The following is a 24,116-nucleotide window of genomic DNA, read 5'->3' as shown; positions in this document are numbered from 1 at the left end:
CCTGATGACTCATAATTGGCACGGAATCTATGCTCCACCTGTTCATCTAATCCAATGTTAATATATAATACATAATATATTACTTCTAATCATTTTTCACTCACCAAACGTAATGTTTTCATCTATATGGACAGGAAGGTTTTTACTAATGCTACTTTGAATCTCAGACCATTCCGGAATGGACTTGGATAAATCCATTTATTCCACCGTGTTTTTCTGAGAATAGTTTAAAAATAATTTTTCAGTGTACTCCAACGCAGTATCGCAAAAAATCCTCAATTTTAAGAAATTTAGTCTCCCGTATTCAATTGCATTAACTAGTGTTTTAAGTCCACTGATGATTCAACAAGAGCCAAAGGTTGTACCGCTCATGACAACTCTACACGAGCTGATGATTGCGCCGGCTAGTGACCATTCTATCCTGGATTCCTCGAGTCGAGAAGACGCACCACGCTAGATATGGGGTACATACTAGGGGGGCGTTGCTGATTAATGGTCAGCTGCATCCCAATGGGAAGTATCCCGTGTCGGGCACACGTACAGAGCATTGAAGACAGCAACATCCCAATTACGAGAACACTTGTAATACTAACCTCGAGCCGACCGCGAGTAATCGGTTACATATTACTAACATAGATAATAAGAAAAACTGTCAAAATATTGAACTCCGGCCCCGTCAGGCTAGAGCCATATGAGCCTTGATAAAAATATATATTTAGGAAAAAAAAACTAGTGTTTTAAAAATACTAAACCTCTCGATAGAAGGTTAGAGAGAAAAGAATCGGGCAATCAAAATAGGTCGAAAAAACGGTACCGTCCCGTCAAAACCGGTACGGTTGGTCAGCCTACCCACATATCAATGTTACGCAGAGAAAACTCGATAGTTTTTTGAACACCTTGAGATGGAAAATTCGGAAAGTTGAAAGTTTAACACGTTGAGTGCCACGATTTTATAGCGACTCTATAGAAATTTTGAAATGTATTAAAGCCAATGTTTCTTATCGTAATGGAAGATATTTTCGTTCGAAATGGAATGGAATTTGACGTTGTATCGAATTGTACGTTATATCGAAGCATAATAAAGAACTTAGAAACGTAGCTTATATCACTTTATTGTGTTGCTGTTTAAGTAAGGTTAATGAATAAACTCAACTAGAAGACGAAGCCAACTTTTCTCATGATGTTTCCCTTCGTATTGTTGATTAAAGTTTGATACATTTAGAATCCAGAATCACAAAATAGTTTAATTTCGGGATTGGTTAAAGGTACAACACAAGCTTTAGTATCAAAAAAACAGATAATTATTTTTTCTTTCGGAAAACAAATATTCAGAAAATTATTCCTTTGGACTTAGATAATGTGTACGTTATATCGAAGTAAAATGTACGTTATATCGAGGGTACGTTATATCGAAGTTCTCCTGTACTATCAATCGCCGGTGACTGAGCGCAGCCTGAGCGAAAACTCGATGTCAGTCACCGGTGATCGACGTGGCAGTCAACGTGTTAATAAGTTTTTACAAGTGCATCAAGATAAGCAAGGATACGAATGCACCAGCTGCCTCGGTGTGAAGTATAGTGGTTCTCAGATTTTCGTTCAAATTGGTAGTTTTGTTCCTTATCACAAAATATTATTTTGGGAGCAAAATATATTTTTATATTTGTTTCTTAAAAGCTGAGGTTTTCTGTACATAACATATCCTAAAATCAGAGATGGGTTTTTTTTCGTTTTTAAGTTATGATTTTTCAAGGTTAACATGCTATCAGTATTCGTTCGATATTACCATGCGACTAGACTAAATCTATGCCAATAGAATTCCATTTCGCAAGTCTAATTTTTTTTCAATAAAGACTAGCTCATTGACTTGAATTTAATATGTCGGCTATCTAAGTCGGTTCAGTAATTAAAAAAAAATTTGAAAACTTTCATTTTTGGATAGTGGAAAATGGATTAGGATTCGGATGGATTTTTTTAAACCATCGGTTAGATTTGAAAAGTCATAATTTAAAAACGATAAAAAACACATCTCTGATTTTCGCCTTTTTTTACTTGATTTTATGTAAACATCCTCAGCTTTCAAGAAAAAATACAAAAAAATATAACGCCTTTGGTCCCGAGATGATGAAAACTATAAAAAACAAACACAATAAATAATTACGAAAACAAAAATATTTTTTTGCAAGTACAGGGTAACTTCGATATAACGTACATTTTACTTTCAAAATTGTACGTTGTATCGAATTGTACGTTATATCGAAGCATGATAAAGAACTCTGAAACGTAGCTTATATTACTTTATTGTGTTGCTGTTTTAGTAAGGTTGATGAATAAAATCAATAAGAAGACGAAGTCAGCTTTTCTCATGATGTTTCCCTCCGTTTTGTTGATTGAAGTTTGATTCATTTAGAATCCGGAATCACAAAACAGTTGTATTTCGGTATTGGTTAAAGTTACAACACAAGCTTTAATATCAAAATACAGACAATGTATTGTTCTTTTAGAAAATAAATATAAAAAAAAATTTTTTTTTGGACTTTGGTAATGTGTACGTTATATCGTCGAATGACGTTATATCGAGGGTACGTTATAACGAGGGTACGTTATATCGAAGTTTCCCTGTATATTTTTTTTTTCAAAAAACTGGCTTAAATTTGATATGTCGATCATCTGAATTGGTTCAGTAGTTCAAACGTTATGAATTTAAAAAAAAGTCATTTTTGGAAAAAGGGGAAAAAATGATTTTTTAAACCACCCTAAAATGGATATGTGTCCCCTAATAAAAAAATTTAAAAAAATACGGATCTAATATTTTGCGATAAAGAACGAAACTACAAATTTTCGCGAAAATCTGAGAACCACTATATCGGTTTGGCATGGAATGGCTGATATAGAAGAATCATCTACATGTAAACTCTTCCAGCTCAAACATTTTCAGGAAAATGCGATGGAACTATGATTATTTCAGCTTTAAAAATTATACAAATTGTTTGAGTTGGTTAAATAGAACAACGTTAACAGAACTGAGTAATATCAATAATTATATTCACGGACCAGGGCCTTATGACTGACGCTCAATATAAACACTACCTTCGAACAGGGCCCACTTGAATTTGAATTCATGTTACCGTTGGTCGGGGGTACTATTTACAATATGGGTCATAAAGGCAACGGAATTATGGTTGCACATTGCATGGCAACTGTCTGATAGCAAATCACTATAATTACATTCTTAAATTGGCGATATATAAATATACTACTGTCTTTTATCATGTACATGAGGATTTTGGAAGCGTTGATAATAAGATGTAAATATTGGCAACATACATTACTGGTTGAAATAAGCAACTTTTTTCAAAGTTTTGCTCGCTTCGAGGTGAAATGCAATAATCAAAAACTGAGTTGATAATTGTTTGTGTATAACATCTTCTGCTGATAGTATTAAATTTACTTCGACCACAATTAGATCATATATTGCGGGTGAACGAAAAAAAAGACACGGATTCAACGGAAATAAGGAAGCTAGCGACAAAATAAAAATCCAAACAGACCAAAGGCGCCAATCAGCCCAAATCATAAATCACGTGAACTTGAACCGATGTACACCAAATGTATTCAGGTCCCTCTTTCAGAGGGACCGAATCCGACCGGTAATCAACCCGCATGGATAGGAGGCGGCAGTGGGTTTCAGCGTTGCATAATTTTGCGGGTGATTAAAAATGGTCGATTCGTCGAAATAGTTAATCAATTTTCGAAGAGACCTTATCCGATACTTCGATTTTGGGGGCTGGAGCATAGGAAGGAATCTTTCAAAACTGTCTAGTGACACTGAAAGGCCTACCCGAAAGGTGAATGTCCAAAATGTGTGTGAATGTGGAGCAGGTGACGAATTCAAAATATATTGCCTGCGGTGAATTAGGTGTGGCGTATGAACTATTTGGAGATGAAAAAATATTATAATGGTGACGTTTTTTCATCCTTCACAATGCACAAATGGATGAGATATATGGGGAGTGGGATCCGATGGAGATCGTTCCGTTGATAAACAGATGTCACATCGAAGAAAAAGACAGACGCACATCACGTCCTTTCTTTTGTATAAAAACGAAGAATTAGTGTTAGCCCAGCACAGTTCATCACGAGATCTGCATCTAACGTATTGAAAATTAGTGAAAATGTTCAAAGTGAGTGAAAAATAACGAAAAGTGATGAAACAAAGAATTTATATCATGGTTATTTAACGAGAAAAAAAAAATCTTCCTTCAACAGTTTGTAATTCTGTCGGCGTTCCTGGCGGTTGCTGTTGCACAGCACTACGATACACAATATTATCAGCAACCGGACTATTACACCCAACCAGCTTTGCTGAAAACCATCCAGCCAACGTTGGTCAAAGCTGTTAACCATGTGGAATACCCGGAAGCTCCCGCTGAATATCGCTTCGCTTACGACGTCCACGATGAGCACACCGGAGATATCAAAAGCCACCAGGAGGAACGTCACGGAGACAATGTCAAGGGATACTACACCGTGGTCGATCCCGATGGATTCCGTCGCGTTGTGGAGTACAGCGTTGATGGACACAGTGGATTCAACGCCGTTGTCCGCCGTGAACCTTTGGAGGGACACAAACTGGTGAAGGCTGCCGCCCCAGTAAGCTATGCCGCTGCACCAGTCCAACACTATCAACCAACCGTCACCAAGGTTGTTGCTCCAGCGATTGCCAACCTGGCTTACGCACCACAGTATGATGCGATCAATCAGCTGCAGTTTGGTGGGCTATCCTCTAACTATGATTACTAAACGGCGCACTTACAATCGATATCGTTAACAGCAAGTCAATTAAGTGATGATGATAGAATCGAGCATAAACTTTATTTTAATTTGTAACATTTGAAAACATGAAGTGTTATTTAGTGATAAATATTTGTAGATAGTCACAATGTGATCAAACAATTAAAATAAACATAGTTATGAAGGCAATTATTATCCCTTTGTCAAGTGCATTGGATACAGATTTCGGAACGAACTGATTAGTTTAAGGTGTGAATCCACTACGACATTTCGTATACAAGCAGAGAATGACATTTTTCTGTCTTCATACAAAAGATTTTTGGTTGTCTGTAATCTAAAATCAGTGATGAACGGGAAGTAGACACAATATGAGTCCTAGGAATCTAACGTAAACACAAATGTTGATTCACCTCACTCTGTCACTCTTCGCTTATCACTACATAGGGGAACTGGGGGGAATGTGGTCACCCTAAGGAACATGCCTATTTCCTGTGTCCACATACCACATAACAATTCCCGTTCTTCGAAGAATATTGTAGCTCAACTTATTGTAGTTCCAGATAGAAAGCGGTTTTTATTATGAAAATCGAAAATAGTATATTTTTCATTATTAGGAAAAAGGTTGAAAAATTGAACATTATTTTAGTGAGGAGGTAAAGTGGTTACTTGTGGGAGCAAAGTGGTCACTCGCATATATCACACTAGAAGAGATAGATTTATGCATGTTTTCTTGGCCGAATTTGTTTAAATCATTATTGAAATAGCAGGTGCATGTGTGATATGAACTGGGTCTAAAATGAGGCTTGGTTTTGGTTGGGGTGGAATATTTTTCGTGGGTCAAAATCACAAAAGGGACCTCTTTAGGAGCAAAAGGTGATAAAGTATATCAGTTTTTGAAAACAGTACTTTGTCAGTAGTAATCTCCACTGACCACTTTGCCCCCCAAAAAACGAAATGCGAAAAATGCGGAATAATCGCTGAAATTGAACAAAATATCTGTTCACCTCCACTAGAATACGTGAATAGTCGTCCAAACTGTTCATTTGTCGTAAATATCAGGTCAAATAAACTAAATTTCACTAGAAATGCTTAAATTCGAAACGCACAAAACTACGGCCGAATGGCTATAGAGAGAGCGTTTTTTGTTTTTATTTATTTCAAAACATGCGACAGCTTCGCTGTAGTACAGGGTGACTCAAAAGTCATGAAATTCTTCAAACATGAGATGACTATCAATACGGTGTCAATAGTTAATAGTTATACTACCAAACAAGCAGGTGACCACATTACCCCACTACCCTTAGTTAAGAATTAACCATTATTCATCAATCTCAAAAGATTATCTTATTTCTCACGGATCAATTTTTCCTGACCCCAAGGTTCACAACATAAATCAGATTGTGTTGGCATGATGTCAGCTCCACTAAGCAAAAGCACGTTCGTATTTTTCCTGGAATATGGTTGTCTCAGCCAATGTTACCAAGCCAATTCTGCTCCCCCAACTAGGTGTTGACCTTACGGATGCCAATAATGGCTGCTGATCGATTGTACCGACTATAGCCCAAGGCTTTCGTGGACGACCGTTCGCTCTTCGCCAGACACACCTCAGACAGAAAACCGTCAAAATTTGTGATCTACATTATTTCAATCTGTTTTGTTCTGGTAGTCTGCTGGAATAATATTAATCAACTTGCGAAAAAAAACCTGCTGCAAGCGTAAAATTGCAAACAGCGTGAAGCTGCTAATCAAACATATTACCAGCAATACAAGGCTACCGTCGGCAAGAAGAAATGGCGTGTAAAACTGGCTGAAGTGGACACATTGTTAATGGCTGAAAAGGGTGTGTATACTTCTGTACATAATTGTGATTAATTGTGGCACTTCAGAGGTAGCGCGCAATTCTGACATAGTAAAGAAATCGATAATGAAGTGCTGCTCATTTGGGAAACGCTGTTAAATTGCTTGTTATGGACAATCGACGATTGATGGGTCATGGAAGTGCTCGTGGGGTGCTCGTTTCCCCTAGCTTTGGCAGCATCCTTGGGAAGATAATGCTCTGTCTCTCGTGCAAGGTCTCCAATTTTCTGTGCAGCTCGTCTCGGCGTGCCTTTTTGTCGTCACCTGCGCTGCCTGTGCTGTCCGTCTTGTTGATAAGCTAAAATATGTAAATGAAATAGTTCAAAAAATGTTATTGTTTATAATAGGATAGTTGAAATGAATATAAATCGTTATGAATTACGAACACAAATCAAATGGAAACATATACAGTAATCCCAATTCCCAATCGGTCATTAATTTGTTGCAGTTATTTCTCCGCTGGGCAATGCTCAAACAAAATCATTCATTTATGTTTAATTACAAGTTTTACAAATTTAATTATAATATCGAACTTGTTCTTTCATTTGTGAGGCTCGGTACTATGCCACAGATGAGACGTGCTAAGATCAATTAATGGCAAAAAATATTCAAAAACACGTTTCAAGCCAAAAAAATCATATTTATAGTAACGACTTAATTTTTTTTTTGTGTGTTTAATATCGTCATCTTGCTGCAACACAAACTGTTTTTCGAGATAGCCTGATATTTTCTCACAGAATGTTAATTTAGGAATCGACAGTCATAACCCAATTGATTTTCATAGGAGTATCCATTCTGGCCCATGAAAAAAAGCCATTCAAACTATAATGTCTGCCCCTTGCTTAACATGTTGAGCCCCGCGTTGATCCATGGGGACAATGAATTTTCCGTCTGGTTCCCGGCAGTTCCATTGGACTGACATTAGAGTGCCAATGGATGTATGGGAAAAAGTGACCTTCGAATTTTCAATCGGGGTATTAAAAAAAATAATTTTTTTGACGCCAATTTGAAGACATTTGACAACAATTTTTTTTTATCAAAACCCCGATATCACCCTTGGGTGATTTTTCGATTTTCAAAAAACTCAAACTCTGACAGCTGTCGACACTAGTAAATAAGATAAGTTAGTAAGGGTAGTTTTAAGTGAGAATCAACATTTTTAATCAAGTTCCGTTTGAAAATTCGAAAGTCGCTTTTTTTCCATACATCCATTGGCACTCTAATTGATATGGAGAGCGTTGGCACTAGGAACAACAATAACAAAGCCAGAAATGGTTGACGATGTGACGAGGAATGTGACTAGTTTCTAGTCGAACTTCTGACTATTTTCTTTTTATTTATATCAAAATCAATTTATGAGTACAGCGCGGACTCGATTATATACAGTTTCTGATTTCTTTTCACTGTATATAATCGAATCCTGTATATAATCGAGTCAAAAAAAATTTTTTTTATTCGTTTTTTTTTGCATGTATTTTTCGTTTTTTAATATAAGAGAGGAATTTGATTTTTTATTCATCCACTTAAAGTCAGAAAATACCTTTCTGACATGAAAAAAATTAATTTATCCAGATTTTATCAGGAGGTGACAGACGATCATATTCAATGAAAAAAATCCTGCTATGCACATGTTCAAATTTCAACAATGACAGAGTTATAGAACTTTTTTTTTGTTTCGGACTCTGTTGCCTCAAACTGGCTCTAAATTAAAAAGTACGCTACGGAAGACGATTCTGTTGGTTTCATTCAAAAGATGAGAAAATTTAGTACACGATATAGTAGTGGAACATCTAAATTAGTGGATTTTAATAACATTTTGGAAGTGAAAAACTCAAAAGTTAGTAATTTTTGATGTGTTATTATTAATTTCATCCTCAAAAAATATATTAAACTAGATTGTTTCTATCAATTAAATTGAACCTCTCTAACCGCTACATTTTTTTCTCTGACAGCCAACTTCTATCTTTTTTAATTTGGCTGCAATATCGCTATAAACAATTCCTGGTGCTAATTCAAGCAAAATCTTCAAAAATCACGATTTTCACCCCACTGTACATGTAATAGACACTCAAACTTCACCTTAACGCTGAAAGGTTACATTTCTTCTTGAAATAAGTCATATTTGATATTTAAAAAAAATATATTTTTCCAAACTGTATATAATCGAGACCAAAAATGTATATAATCGATTCCGACCTGTAGTATAAATTTTTCCCGATGACTGTAATTATTATGATCGTTACACATAACATTTCATTTATATCACTCTCCGTTTCATTACAAATACGATTCGTTTGTGATAAGATTTCATTTTTTAACCTCGTGCATAATCCGAGAACTAAAATATACAATGAATTTAATAAACTATAGGGGAAGATTGCCATGACTGGAGCTATCTAATTGCAACGGCCGTTAGACACCTAAAATTATTGTAACTCTTCAACTACACTCGACAAAAAAATTAGACGAACAGAGTGCGAAGTCGGAAATTTTAAGTGATTTTTGATATGCTGAAACTTCGTGAAAACCCAACGCATGACGAAGGGCTGTACATCATTTTGAAGCTATAACTTTCAAGTATCAGAATCTACGTACATATTTTTTTATTGGTGTGTGTAAGTGTAGTAGCCACAATATCGGGAAGAAATGAACAATCGATTTTTTTATGGACTAATACAATTTTTTGCTAACCAACTCAACACCAAATCCAATTAACATTATAAACCAGCTTTCATTTGGTGTCTATAACGTTCCTGTAGGATATTTCCACACAAATATATTTCAGTTTGAATGAAAAATTCCCCCTTCGTCTTTGATAATGAATTATTCGAAAAACAACCATCGCACCGCAAATCGGAAGGCTGTTTTGAAAACTCCAACAAATTCTGCCATAGGATAATTTGTTACTTTGACGAAAAAAAAATTTATTGATTTTTTTGCGTCAATTTCAAAAAAGTGCCAAAAACAAGTTTATCTAGTGTTTTATAAAATCCACGTCGCGTCTTAGTGAATGTCCCTTGTTCAAAAATGGTAGTCATAAATCTCTTTGGAAAATCTCTATGATATTGGTATTGGGCGGAATGGCTCTATTAGCAGAAGTCGAATACCGTGTTCCGTGTCATTTGGTAATCTGAGATGGCGCACAGTGGTCTCTCAGAAATTCTGAGTGTCATTAAATAGAAAAATGAACGACAATGCCCGACCGAATGAATGGTCTAATTGTGTGCTATAACCTTCAAGGAATCTAGTATCACATATGGCAACAGTGTCCGTGATGATTTTCGTTGCGATAACGAAGTGGCAACGTAGTGTTTGATGCAGTGAACCAGTGTAGCGATAAACACCCACCCATGTTTTTCAAATTTTGCTAAAGTGCTACGAAATACGTTAATAAATAATGTGATGTTGTTCTAGATAGAGAATTTCATGCTGATTTCGAATTTGTATTCCTTTTTAAGTTTAAAGAAATTTGAAGCAGTGAAATGAGTGTTTGAAAGTAAGTACATTTTCTACATTGAATTTATACAAAAGTAGACCTTCCTTAGGGTCTCCTCTACACTTTCCCTTTATGACATTTTACTACTTCTTGCAACCAGTGTTGCTACATTTAAATCTTTACCAGAGGGGTTAAAAATCTTACTCATCTGTGCTTTTTTTCCAAAAATCCTTACAATCGAAAATATTCGTTGGTAACTATTTTTCGAGGAAAAACTATTTTATTAGCACGAAAAAAATTCTCATTTCCTTACTACAAATACTTCATTTACATTTGCAAGTCATTCGTGTGTTTGATTATGCTTATACATAGTTATTCTGAATCTATATTGCATACTATTATTTATAAAAAATTTCGAGCTACATCCACGATGTTTGATCAAATCTTTTGATCTCAAAATAGCGTTCATTGTATCGTTACTGAGCCGATTTCGAAGCTCATTTTTGTTCTGATTATATTTAGAAAAAAATCGCTTGACAGTGGCCGAGGAGTGAGGCAAGTTTCTGGGATTTAACATTACCGCAGCCTTGAGCGTCGAATCATCAAAATTTAATCTTTTTTTCATTTGCTTGATCAGCTCTACGAAGAACCTGTGAAAAATATCCTTCGAAATCTGCCGAATTGATCTGCCTTTTGCTGTCCATTGTTCTGATAATTTCTTCTGCCTGTATTCCAACCTAAAATTATTGTCGCTTTTCAAGTGATCTTAATATTTAATAGCATTGGACATTGAAACAACGTAAGATTCCTCGCAGATATTAGTGGAAATGATCAAATAAAAATCTTTCAGCTCTACATGTATCATCGTGAATTAAGGTTTTTCAGCCTGGAACAAACGATTCAATCTGTTCATCTGGGGCAAAACATACGTCGAACCGTCCGACGTGAATTCTTTCAGACGATTCTTGTAAGGAATTCCGTCAGCAGCACCAAGTGATACTGCGGCGTAAAAGTCGTCATGTACCTCAATGTTGCTTTGTTCAAATGAAAGAAAAAATTTATATGTGCAAAAATTCTGTACCAATCTGTACTTTTTAACGAAAATCTGCACTCTGTACCGTACATAATCTATACCAAAAATAACGAAAATCTGTACCATTCCAGATAAATCTGCACGTGTGGCAACACTGCTTGCAACTTTGCAAAAAAAGCCATAAAAACGTAGAAATTTTGAATGTGTTATTCGAAAATTTTGTATTTATATCTCTTTTATAGAGGCACCCCCTTTCGGGTTTTGGGAAAAATGAATATTGAAAACGTGTTCAGGAAGTTTGAAAACCTATGTTTAGTTATGTGTTTTTTCCGAAAATTTCAAATTTGAAATTTGTTGCCCGATCGAGCATGATTATTTTTATATCGTCGCCGAACTTCTTCGATGAAATTTATATTCAGAAAGCAACTCACATAAACTGTGATCGATCGAGGTATTTTCATTGGAGGTTGAGGATTATTCATCCAAGATGAATGATCCTCATTTTACGTCAATTTAACCGGCCTCTTTACATAAATTCTGAACCCTAGACGTAATGTCCAGCTGTAGTATATGAATATCTAAACCCTCAACCATTACAGTCTCTTAGAACTTTTATATTTTTGGGCTATGCACTTTTAAACCTCATTTCAAATTAAAAAAAAGATTAACACAATTCTAACGCAATGTGGGTAGTATAATAATCTCTGAATAATTTTCCATACAGAATTGCGTTTCAAATCATTCTTTGTATAACTTACCTTAGATAGCTATAGCGTCGCGATATTTTGAAATATCGTCAATGTTCAAAAATCAATTTCTACGTTTCTGGAGATTGTATGTGCATACCAAGCCGTCACATTTCAGTAAATTTAACCCTTTGCGATCGATTGTCTGCTCTCAGCCACCAAAGCAAGGAATCATACCAAATACTTTATTCAACCATGTACCGTCATCCGGGGGCAAATTGATCACGGGGGTAAGATTGATCACACGTATTACTGAAAACAAACCTAAATTTTCAGAGGTATTATGCAATTTAATTTTAAACTTTTTCAATCTGACATGTTCAATAATCATCTGAAAATTTTTTCTGTCAATGGCGAATCTCTTATAAAATTGCATGAAAATAAATATTTGTTTGAATAGCATTTCCGCTTCCATTTTAACTGTGGTAAAGAAACATATTTTCAACAGATCTAAGCAACATTTATAGACGCTAAACATATTATTTCACTTCTAGCCGATACTTGATGAGTTAAGTAACTAATCAAATGCTCGTAATTACTCTTCAAACAAGTGAGAGAAAACTATTTTACAAAAAAGCATCACGAATGACCAGAACCGAATCTCATCATGAGACATATCGAACGTCTTGGTTTGTCAAAACTAGCTCATTGGTGACCATTTTAAGGGTTTTTGGCCACATTAGGATAACCCAAATGGTCTCCGAATGACCTGTAGATCAGTGTTTAAATCGAGTTATGGGAAGTTAAGACCACACGTTTGGGTTGATTAAACCGTAGGTGAAATAATAAATGATTTTTAATACATTTTTGTGCATATGACACTGTAATATCCTGAAAAAACATAGATTAATCAATTTCACCCCAAAGCTACATTTTGGAATTTTCCACTCAACAAAACTTTCCATAGCGTTTTGTGGCCTTAGCACCAGTACTGTTGTAGCGTTGCCTAGTGGGCAACTGGATTTTCTATTTTCCGTACAATTAAAACACGACCGATCCTGTTAACGTGTAACTCCCGACTCTTTATTTTATCTATACAGGGTTTTCCAACTTTAAATTCCGAAAGTAAATTGAAAAAAACACACTTAGAATTCGAATTTAGATGAAACTTTTATTTCAAATCAAAGTTTGGTTTATGCCATTATGTGTGAAATACAACATCATTCAAATGTCCACCTAGGGCTTCCTCGCACACCTTGATCCGGAACAGGTAATTTTCGATGACTTTTCGGCACATATGGGGCGGTATCTCGGTCATAACTTTACGAATGTTGTCTTTCAAATGTTCAAGAGTTTGCGGAGAGTTGGCATAGACACGGTCTTTCGCATAACCCCACAAAAAAAAGTCTAGCGGGTTCAAATCGCATGATCTGGACGGCCAATTGGCATCACCAAAACGCGAAATTATGCGTCCCTCAAATTTCGTTCGCAATATGGCCATGTTCGGTCGTGTTGTGTGACACGTGGCGCCATCCTGCTGAAACCACATGTCATCCGTATCCATATCTTCAATTTGTGGCAAAAAAAATCGGTTAACATGCGGTCATAGCGCTCACCATTCACAGTTACCGTCTCGCCGTCCTCATTTTCAAAGAAATACGGCCCGATGACTCCACCAGACCATAATGCGCACCAACAGTGACTTTTGGCGGATGCAATGGCCTCTCAACAATCACGTGTGGATTTTCTGAGCCCCACATACGGAAATTTTGGGTGTTCACATAGCCACCGAGCTCAAAATGTGCCTATTCGCGGAAGAAAATTTGATGCGAAAATTCAGCATTTTGCTGCTGTTGTTCGTTCACCCAATCGACGTATGCCCGACGCATTCCATGGTCACCACGCTCTAATTTTTGTACCAGTTGGACTTTATATGGATGTAGGTGCAAGTCCAAATGCAAAATTCGCCACAATGATGTGTTTGACAAGCCCAATTGCTGAGCACGCCGTGGAATCGAAACATTCGGGTCATCCTCCACACTGGCAGCAACAGCAGCAATATTTTCGGCCGAACGCACATTACAATGATGCACAGGTTTCACAATATCCGCTACGGATCCAGTTTGTTCGAATTTATGCACTACATTAGCGATTGTGTGCTCTGTAGGCCGTCCATGACGACCAAAATCCGTCCGTAATGCTCGAAAAACATTTGCCGGTTTTTCATCATTTTTATAGTATAATTTAACAAAATTAACACGTTGTGCGATACTAAAACGATCCATTTGTAAAATGGCAGACATTCAACTAACGATATGACGCTTTGGTTGACAGCTATGTCAAACGGTTGTCAGCGCAGGGCTGTATACTTTCGGAAGCCCGAAATGGAAAACCCCGTATATATAAAAATGGATTTCTGACTGTCTGTCTGTCTGTCTGATTCTTATGGACTCGGAAACTACTGAACCGATCGACATAAAAATTGGTATGTAGGGGTTTTTGGGGCCGGGGATGGTTTTCATGGTAGTTTGAGACCCCTTCCCCTCTCTAAGGGGGGCTGCCATACAAATGGAACGCTTTTTTTTTTTTTTTTTTTTTTTATGTCTGTATTATAGTGATTTTCAACTCATTTGGCTGGTTCGTCACTTTTTACTTCCATTTTTGGAAGAATGTCGGGAGTGAGAATTGAACTCGTGACCTTTAGCGTGAGGGGCATGGATGTTACCACTACGCCAGATCGCCTCCACACGCACATTTCTACATTACTCGTGAATTAATTAACCAAATGACTAAATTTGGCATGTAAAGGTTTTAGGGTGTCATATATGTTTCTATGGTGGTTAGACACTCCACCCCCCTCTCTAAGAGGGAGCGGCCATACAAATGAAACACAAATTTCTGAATTACTCTAGAAATAATCAAGCAAACGAAACCAAATTTGGCATGTGGAGGTTTTAGGATACAATAAATGTTTCTATGGTGGTTCGACACTCCTTCCCCCTTTCTGCATAACTCGAAAACTAATCAAGCAAATGGAGCCAAATTTGGCAGGTGAAGATTTTAAGGGGCACGAAACGTTTCTATGGTGAATAGACACTCCTTCCCCTTCTCTAATGGGAGAAGAGGGGAAGGGTCTGTCTTTATTCTATCATATTTTCTGTATCAAACATTTATTCCACGTAACAGAGAATCATGTTATTTGCAAGTGGTTGAAAAATCTTGAACGAGAATTGTGTCTTAAAATAATCTGATTTTATAATGATGAGTTTTGATAGAAGTACTAGGAAATTTTTAGTAAAAGGTAAATTCAACGGGGTCAATTAGAAGATCAATCAATGAACAGTTCTGCGATTGGACTCATGAACTTGCGCTTAGTAAGAAAACGTGAATGTTTGAAGATATTGATAACAAAATACAAATTTTGGGCGGGATGGGCGGATTTTTCGGGTCAGCTTGTGTCAACTAGATATAAAATTAACCTAACACTATACATACTTAATCCTACAAGCTCATTCTAAATTCAGATTCCTACTGGAGGTGCTTGGAGTCGCTTTCGGAGAGGGGAAAAATTGTAACTTCCAAGCACCTTCACAGAATGTTTGATGGTTTGGGACGCTTCACTGTTTTTAAAAACAATAGGGTATAAATATAACAAAAATAAAATCGGAAATATTCACATTTTTCTGAAAATAGTGATAAATTTGCCCCCGGTTTACGGTAATACATTTAACATAACATTTTTTCTAAACGAATTTTAATGGCTAGTGAACTTTTTCACGAATGCATACAGAGTTTCTATGAGCAATAGGTAACGCTAATCGATATAAACAAAATATTATTAGCGTGGAAAAATAAGAGGATCTCTTTCAATTAAAATTGATTCCGACCGCAAACGGGTTAATCAGTACTACAGTAAAAATACATGTTGATTGATTATTACATTTCACCACCAGCTATCTGGTTGACCAACACCTACATTCGTCAACTGGCAGCTGGGATTTATGTTTAAAATATCCCGATAATTCAATGACTCATTTTGCCTCCGGTATTTATACTGCACTCTGATGCGAACGATTTTGGAATCTAATTCTCTAATATGGTGTCCATATCAGGACACGTGCGATACGAAACGTTACTGTATTGATTTCAATTCCACATACTTTAACGTACCGTGACAGCTTGTATCAGAATTAAAATTTCAACAGTGACTGAATATATAACTGGCTCTCTTCTCTAGCAGTAATCTTTTTATGCGAAGATGATTTTACATAATTCACATAATAACAACAAAAAATACATATGTCCAATGTTTACTATCCTACATCGCGAGAAAACTAAATGATGTATATGAAAACCATTTAACGATGCCTTTATTGCTCCCGTTGCCACGCTCAATCACTTTAATTGAGTTCACGATAATCGAAAAAAGTTCCATAACAAAAAATGATCATTCAGTGACCTCTAGTCAGTCGGGAGGTACCACCCCTTGGACGCAAACATCAAACGTGCATTCAGCAAGATTTAGCAGACAAGCTTCAACCTTGAAAAGCCGGCGACCTCAGTCTGGGTTGTCCGGCAGTATGTTCATCGAGGCTCTGAACAAAAAACATCGCATTCCCCCCTTTAAAACTAATTATGATGCCTTCCTAAGTGTTTCTTATTTCAACGCAAAAGTTGCCACGCAAAAGTCGGCGGAGGCCGATCACGTCGCTAAAAGAGTTCATAATCTAATTCAGTGCAGGCAAACGCACAACTCTCACCTTCATCATTGGAGCAAAGGCAGCACCGTCTGTCGTATCTGACGGCGACGACGACCTGAAAAACGAGAAGAATTGCGTCTCAACTTTAACCTGACCAATTTGGAGCAATTTGTGATACGAACTCGCTCACACCTGTCCGAGGCACCGAATCGAAATTTTGAGCATTAGATCTCAACTGTTTGATTTCTCGCTGCAGCCGTTCGTTTTCATCCTCCAAGTAGTCAACCTGCAGCAATGAAGCCAAATGATTTCTAGATTGTCGGTAATCACACCCTCTGCTCCGCCAATACTTACGCTTTCCAGTTCAAATTCCAGATCATCGATGATAGCGTATGCACTTCTTAGCTCTTTCTGCAGTTCATCGCACTTGCTCCGCAGTTCTTGACATCGTTTCTCGGCGTGTTTGCTTTTACCAATATCGGAGACCTTTCCTGCAATGATACGAGGGTTGATCACATTTTAAGAATTCATAACTAAAACCAACGCATTGCAATCGCGGGGGGAAATATTTCATTCCGACCGTCACCACCTCTCGGGCGGCTTTCACGGGCGAAATCTTTTCCCCGGCACAAGCCTGATGTCATACCGAGAGGTTTGGTGCGTTCTCTTTTGACCTGGTTTGTTGTTTCTTTTTCGTTAAAACTTGCGCATTGTATCGAATGGTGGAACGGAGTCTGCATCTCTTGGTGAGAGACTGATCTTCTTATTCACCACAATTGGCGGGTTTTGCGCTTGACCGGCCATGGATTGCCGCCGATAACAATCAAATTGTGGGAGATATTCGAGTTTCGATTGGGACAAACCAGTCATTCGTTTGTAAGCCAGCGTTGATGCCGAAGCTGATAGTGATACACCTCTTTCGGTGGGCCGTAAATTGTGATCTATTTTGGAAATGGGTGGTAAATTATCACTTAATTTGAAGTTTTCGCGCGTATTTCAAAAGAATAAGCGGCGGCTCGGCGAATGCATGTGTGGTTTGTGAAGAATATTGTGACAGCTTATCGTCATTTCCATTATAGTTCAAGAACTTGTGATTCGGTAAAATAAATCTAAATAATGAAAATAATGACCGACCCTTACTTCGAAAAAGACTCATGTTATCAGAGAAATGTCAATAGCCATAGTGAAATTTTTACGCTATTATATTATTAATATTTTTAATACACGCTTACACGATTTTCTGAAACACTGTGAATATCACTTTCAATACTAGGTGAAGTTGGTAAACTATGTTTTCATAAATTTAAAATCTTGGCTGATTATAAAGAACCAACGATTTAACCGACACTCGTTTCGATTGCCTGGAACAAAATTACTATATACTCATGATCTGAAACTCGATAAGATCGTAAACCATTTTTTCATGTTTGGAAGAAACAAAGTTAATTTTTGTGCCACTCAATTTGGTAACCCGGGTTCAACCAACTGAATGAGATCGCACACGTCTACCGATCGTGCCATCAATCTCCAATCTCTGAAATCCATTCATACTCGAGTATTCTCAGGAAGTCAAAGTCGTTGGAACTAAGAGAGAAGCTGCCAACGAGCAACTTTTGATTTCCTGGTGTAAATTTTATTGCAATAAATTGTCGTCCATTTCCCTTTCAATTAACTCTACCAGGTATTTCAATGAATAGTTTTAACATTAAAAATTCTTTATATTGCGAATGATTTGAAAAATACATTCAGGTTTTTTTTTCGCGGAGATACGTACCTGGTAATAAAACCGCGTTAATGGGAAAATCCGCATTAATTCGAAAATCCGCGTAAAAAAACCGCGTTAATTGGAAAATCCGCGTAAAAAAACTATGGATGGGTTATACCTATGATATAACCGCAAGGTTGACGTAGGACTGCCGTTGGCTTAGTAATCATTTGTGTTTTTTCAATTAGAAATAATCGCGCTTCGAATGTTCCTCATTGGGTACGATATCGGCACTGCGCAGAACTGTTGATTAAATTATTGATTAAACTAGTGAATGAATGATACAATTTACGAATTCTATTGCAAACAAATCCCAATTTAGGTCAATTCATGCATTATGGTAGTGGTTATCGCAGCAAATAGTTATCAACATTTTGTCTAATCATCAAACGGTATGCGTAGAAGTTCAGTGAGCTGGCGACATGAAGGGGCATGCAGTCTTGAATAACTGAGCCAAAGCGTTGCATTTGTACCCGCTTTTGTAGACCGTCTTAGCAAAACGCATTCCGGAGTGTAAAAATGCATGGGGGTATAAAAAGTACTGCCGAGATCTGGAATGCCGATTTTCCCAATTATTTGTTTCGGAATCTGTGAAACACATTCCGAATTGCAAAAGCGCAAACGAGTACAAAAGTACCCGCTGCTTGTATCCATTTTGCAATGCCGATTGGTTTTGAAGTCTGTGTTAGGGAACACATTTCGGTGCGAACAAAAGTCCCAATACTTTCATGTGTTTGCAATGTTGATTTCCCCAAGGCTGCTTGGTTTTGATGGCTGTGTTGGAGAAACCGTAAATCGGGCCAATCAAAACTAGATAGTTAGGGTGTTTCTACAGTTATTCAATTGTTTATCTAATGAAAATAACATTTTATTAATTGCGATAGAAGCGTTGAACTATTCCGTATCAATTGATGCAAACATCTTTCCGATCCAGTAAGAAATGTTCGAGTTATAAGAATTCGGAATCTTTCATTTTTTCCTGCATGTTCTATGTTTAGGTTTACATTTTACCATCCCCCCCCCATACACTCCGGTTAGACGTAGTCCCACGTCAAAAGGGCTCACGGAAAATAAACGCTGACGAAATGAACCAGTTGACACATTAAAATCAAACAAACCATAAGCTACATGAAGACGTCTACAAATAAAATTAATAGGATCATGGGAGCCATATCGCGTATTTCTGCGTGTAGTTTGAATGAGTTGTCTAGATCTCAGAACTCGTTCAGATGCGTAAATGCGCATGCGACCCAGTAACTCAGAACTGTCAAATACAGCTTGATTAACAGCACATTATAATTCCCTAATCCTTACACTGAAAACATTCCCATTTTCTCATACATTTGTTCTACCGATTTGTGTGCTTATCTTACCTTACCGTCAAAAGCGAGCAACCAATACATTCGTTTCTGCCAGTTTTCAACTTATTTGGTATAAATAAGCCATCCGTGATTTGAAACCACACCACTTCTTGTTTGGTGGTCGTCAAAGCATCGTTGCCGGCGAGCGTCGAGTGGGAATGGAAGGAGTATGGAATAGAGTTTCTTTCTACAAGGGTCTTTCTCAGGGCTCGAGGTGAATGAACTGAAGAAGTTTAAAGCCTCTTGAAAAAAAAATGTAATTGAATGGAAGCACAGTTCCGAGCGAGCTAGCAAGCACAATACAACATCATTCATGATCAATGCTGATTACACACACACATTTGCACACACAGCTCGATACAAGAATAGAATGGAGAGAAGGAATATTTTAATCGGTTAGAAATATTCCTACTCGCAAATCTCAGCACAAGCATTCTGTGCAAAAGTTGATATTTGTTGAATAAAATAAGGAAGTACTATCCATAGAAAAAAAAATGGTCGTTTAGCCAGAGTTTTAGCGTTCTAAACTGGCAACGCAAACAACCTTGAAAATCAAAACGCATGTCATTCCAAAAGATCGTTTTTTCAAAGAGATAACTGATTAGTTGCTTGTACACCAACAAGCGTAATACCGAGCAAAGTTGATCTAATTCGTACGTTCGTAAAAAAAACAAGACGTTGGTTATATCTGTGATACAACCGCAAGGTAGACGTAGAACGACCGTTGGCTCGGTAATCATTTAATTGAAATTGCATCTGAATCAATTCTGAATGAATGAATGAATATTTTGAAAGATTGCTGAAAGTTTTTCTTGTTAGTGTGTGGTTTCATGAGTATAAGTATGGAATTGTTATTAACATAAAATTCAGCCTTGTAAAAGTAATTGAAGATGTTTGATACATGATTCATTTTTGTTTTCGTGAGAATATCACGAGATTTTTCAGGATCACTCCATGCGCAGAATAGAAACTATATAACCTTGCATAACATTCATTTAGTTTTTATCGTGATGTGGAAATTTTTCATGATTGTTCCATGCGAAAGCAGAACAGAAACTGATGCTACTGACGAATTTACGTTAGATTTACAACCAGATGGCGCAGCGAGTAAAATGATGATGTTTTGTTTTTTTGGTCGTTCAAATTTTTTTTAGAAAAATAGAAATTTATCTTCCAATTTCCCGGTTTCACGTATTCTTTCCACGCTACAAATGTTAGAAAATCGCCATTTTACAATGTGATATGTATATTTTGAAGAATGGCTTGGTATAAGTTTTGTAACTTACATTTTTTTCAACTAGATAAACGATGAGTAGCATGTGTTGCGTTAAAAATACTGCAAATCCTTCTTGTATCGGCCCTTACATTATCAATGGTATAATCCAACTTAATATGATATTTCATCACCATTACCCACAGTATTCATAACATACAGGTTATCAAAATTCTCGAAGATTATCAATGATTTTGGTCCAATCGCGTGTTGAAATCATCGTAAATATACAAAGCCCTAACTTTCTTACCATATACTGAAGACATTTAATGGTTGAAATTAATCTAAATAGAAATAAAATGAATAATTACGACCGAATCTTGCTTTTCAGTGCGTAGATTAAACAAACATCACTTTTGTGGTTCTGTACTCTAATGTAGGTGTTGTATAAGTTGATTCAGCTTTGCGTAAATTCGTCAATTGGATTGCATCACGGGCAAGCAAACCATTTGTCATGACAATTGTCATGCGTAAATGTGAAAACAGAATAGAAACATACGGTATGAGGCATGATGTCGACGCCAACCTCACAGTTTCTATTCTGTTTACGCATTTTCGCATGACAATTGTCATGACAAATGGTTTGCTTGATCACGGGCCAACACCAAGTCGAATGCGTAAATGCGAATATTCCTTCGCTTGGATGCATTCACACGCAAACAATTTTTCATGACTGTTCCATGCGAAAGCAGAACAGAAACTGATGCGAGTAAAAGTACTCACGCCTTGCATGTGTCCGCTATGGTTTCCCAAACACTAATGCAAGCGAGTGAAAGAAGTCGCAGCTTGCATGTATTCGCTATGACGGTTTCTCCAGGTGCCTAGATTTTGCGTCCGTGTTCGGGAACACATTGCGATCACTAATCATCATCAATGAGCAATGATGATTTCAATAGCTTGCTTTCAAAGCAAATTTTAAGCTATTGAAACGATTTTTTGGACCAATAAATGACAATCATATAACTCGTTGACATTTTAACTTTCGGATGAAGTGATTATTATACCGCTCCATTCAGCCGGTAAAGAGGTATTAATGTACAAAACCTTGCACTCCAGCGTCACTCTCTCGTTTTCGAAACTTTGAACTTACACCCCGGTACAGAAGTGAAAGACGTAGTCCTACGTCAAAAAAAAGATATAGGCCCTGATTCTCGAATACACTTCACGGTGGAAACGACAATAACGGCACGCTATTGAACTACGTTTTACGAGTTAGTGAAGTGTCGAAGATAATGATGAATTTTCAGGCAGAATGAGCACTTTTTAAATAAAAAATCATTAATGAAAATTATCTTCTTCGTATTAAACTGGTATTCAATGTGAGTGGAAAACTTTGTTTTCTTCATGTGGTATAATAATCCCATACAAAAATTTCATCTGAAGATAATTTGATATTATAATGATAAATTTAGTGGGAAACTAATCTCGCATCCAGATGTCGACACCGTACCGTTGTCATCGCGAATGCGTTTCATACCGTTTCCACCGTGAAGTGTATTCGTAGTGTATTCGAGAATCAGGCCCATAACAATTTTCGAATACTCCCTCCCTGCTCTTCCGGTCACAAATTTTATATGGACCTTTAGAAATATATGCATGGTTTGTCACACTTTCCAAACGCCCCCTTACTACTCAGACTTTACATAGTTTATGGACATTTCCATTTATTACGTTAAGCGGTCCTTAGACGTTCAATATTATTGCGCATATTCCTCACAGGTATTATGGAAAATTGAAAAATTTTGAACATCTTTAGCTTTTCAGATTTGTTAAATTGTTGTGCCGCCGGAACTAGGCAACATCGAATTCGTATCATATTATACTATCTCATACGACTCATTTTATCTACCCAATAAGAGCCCAATCACTTACCTATAATTTCCACCGGCACCTGACTAATCCTTCTCACGGTTGCTGTCGATCGTATGCTATGCTCCAGCATTTTCACTTTCTCACTCTGCTGAACATATAGGCTAAGAAGCGCTCTGTAGCGCTCTTTATGCTGTTCGTTTGCCGTGTGAAGCTGTTCACATCGTATGCTTTCCCGCTCGAGCTTCGTTCGAAACTCGACATAAAGATGGGAAATTTTGTTGTTACTCTTTCTCAAATTGGCACTCTGCTCTAGCAGTGCTCTGTTTTCGACGTCCAATTCCTTATTTCGTGTGTCCACTGTTATACAGGAATTATAAGAGTTTTGAGCAAAAAATGAAGTTTATTTTGTCTCTGACTTACACACATCGTTTTGGGTCATCAGTTCCCTTATTCGACGATTTAACCTAAGAACTTCTTCTTCGTGTTGTTCCATTTTACGAACTATTAATTTGTGATTGTAGAAAATATGGGACTGAATCGGAAGATTGAATCAAGCCCACATCCAATATTTTACGAACACCACCTCCGTTCAGGTATCCGATAAGATAACGGCGAGGCAACACCTGCATTAGGAAAAGCTTCAGTCTGATACGAAGCATGAAATATTTCATGTCAAATCGTATGCAACATTGTTTGCAATTTCTACCGCAATTTTAAAAAAATAGGGGATAACGATCCTAAATCAACCCAATAAGTTGTGAAGGCAGTGCTCCCGTGGTCGAGTGGTTAGCGTCACACATTATCATGCCGGGAATTCAGGTTCGATTCCCGTTCTGGCCGGGAGATTTTTCGTCAAAGTAATTTCTCCCGACTTGCACTGTGGTCACGCGTATTCTAGAACTTGCCACTTCAGAATACATTCAAGGCGTTGTTATTCAACATAGAAATCTCACCTAAGTAATACTAATAAAAATGTCGCAAGTAAAACTACTTTGAGAAGGCAAAAGTTCCACTGGGAACGTTAGTGCCATCCATGAAGAAGAAGGTAATAGCCACGTAACCACGTTGAAGACTGAAACCATCCCAATGATGCGAAATGCTCCTGCTAATGATGTGGAGCACGAATGTGACGAACACAATTGAACGAGGAAATTTGTGACGAATAAATGCACCCGTTGGGATTTCGCTTATGACGATACAAACGCTGCGAATATAATGGGACATGGTAACCAAGGACATGATAACTACATGTACAGAATATTCTGTATTTTACCAGATTTTTCGAAATTACCAGAATTTCAGAAACAGAATCTGTATATACAGAATGACAGATTTTCAGGAAAAATACAGAATTTATAGTTAATTTGAAAATTCAATTTTGAATAATAAATTTATTACAGTA

The 24,116-nt window shown here is 37.1% G+C and overlaps 2 protein-coding genes across 2 annotated transcripts; one reads left to right on the top strand and one right to left on the bottom strand.

The window, feature by feature from the left end:
• The first annotated feature begins 4,128 nt into the window (after positions 1-4,128).
• Positions 4,129-4,825, top strand: LOC129779962 (larval cuticle protein A2B-like). Its single transcript, XM_055787771.1, has 2 exons — positions 4,129-4,181; positions 4,267-4,825. The coding sequence occupies exons 1-2, from the start codon at positions 4,173-4,175 to the stop codon at positions 4,798-4,800; spliced, it is 543 nt and encodes a 180-aa protein (XP_055643746.1). The 5' UTR covers positions 4,129-4,172; the 3' UTR covers positions 4,801-4,825.
• A 151-nt stretch (positions 4,826-4,976) lies between these two features.
• On the bottom strand, positions 4,977-23,207 carry LOC129778738 (tropomyosin alpha-1 chain-like). Its single transcript, XM_055785820.1, has 6 exons — positions 23,135-23,207; positions 22,775-23,071; positions 16,858-16,994; positions 16,686-16,789; positions 16,564-16,618; positions 4,977-6,946 (listed from the first exon to the last, which is right to left on the bottom strand). Exons 1-6 carry the CDS (start codon positions 23,205-23,207, stop codon positions 6,782-6,784), a joined length of 831 nt encoding a protein of 276 aa, XP_055641795.1. The 3' UTR covers positions 4,977-6,781.
• Between the last annotated feature and the right edge of the window lie 909 nt (positions 23,208-24,116).

The sequence above is a fragment of the Toxorhynchites rutilus genome, chromosome 3, assembly GCF_029784135.1.
Source record: "Toxorhynchites rutilus septentrionalis strain SRP chromosome 3, ASM2978413v1, whole genome shotgun sequence".
NCBI lineage: Eukaryota > Metazoa > Arthropoda > Insecta > Diptera > Culicidae > Toxorhynchites > Toxorhynchites rutilus.
This window is presented reverse-complemented; position numbering and strand designations above follow the sequence as displayed.

Coding starts and splice junctions, on each gene's coding strand:
- LOC129778738 (XM_055785820.1), bottom strand. CDS start 23,207: ATGGAACAACACGAAGAAGAAGTTCTTAGGTTAAATCGTCGAATAAGG. Junction 16,995..22,774: donor GGTGCCGGTGGAAATTATAG/GTAAGTGATTGG, acceptor GTATCATTGCAG/GAAAGGTCTCCGATATTGGT. Junction 6,947..16,563: donor CCTTTGCTCCAATGATGAAG/GTGAGAGTTGTG, acceptor TACATATTTTAG/CTTATCAACAAGACGGACAG.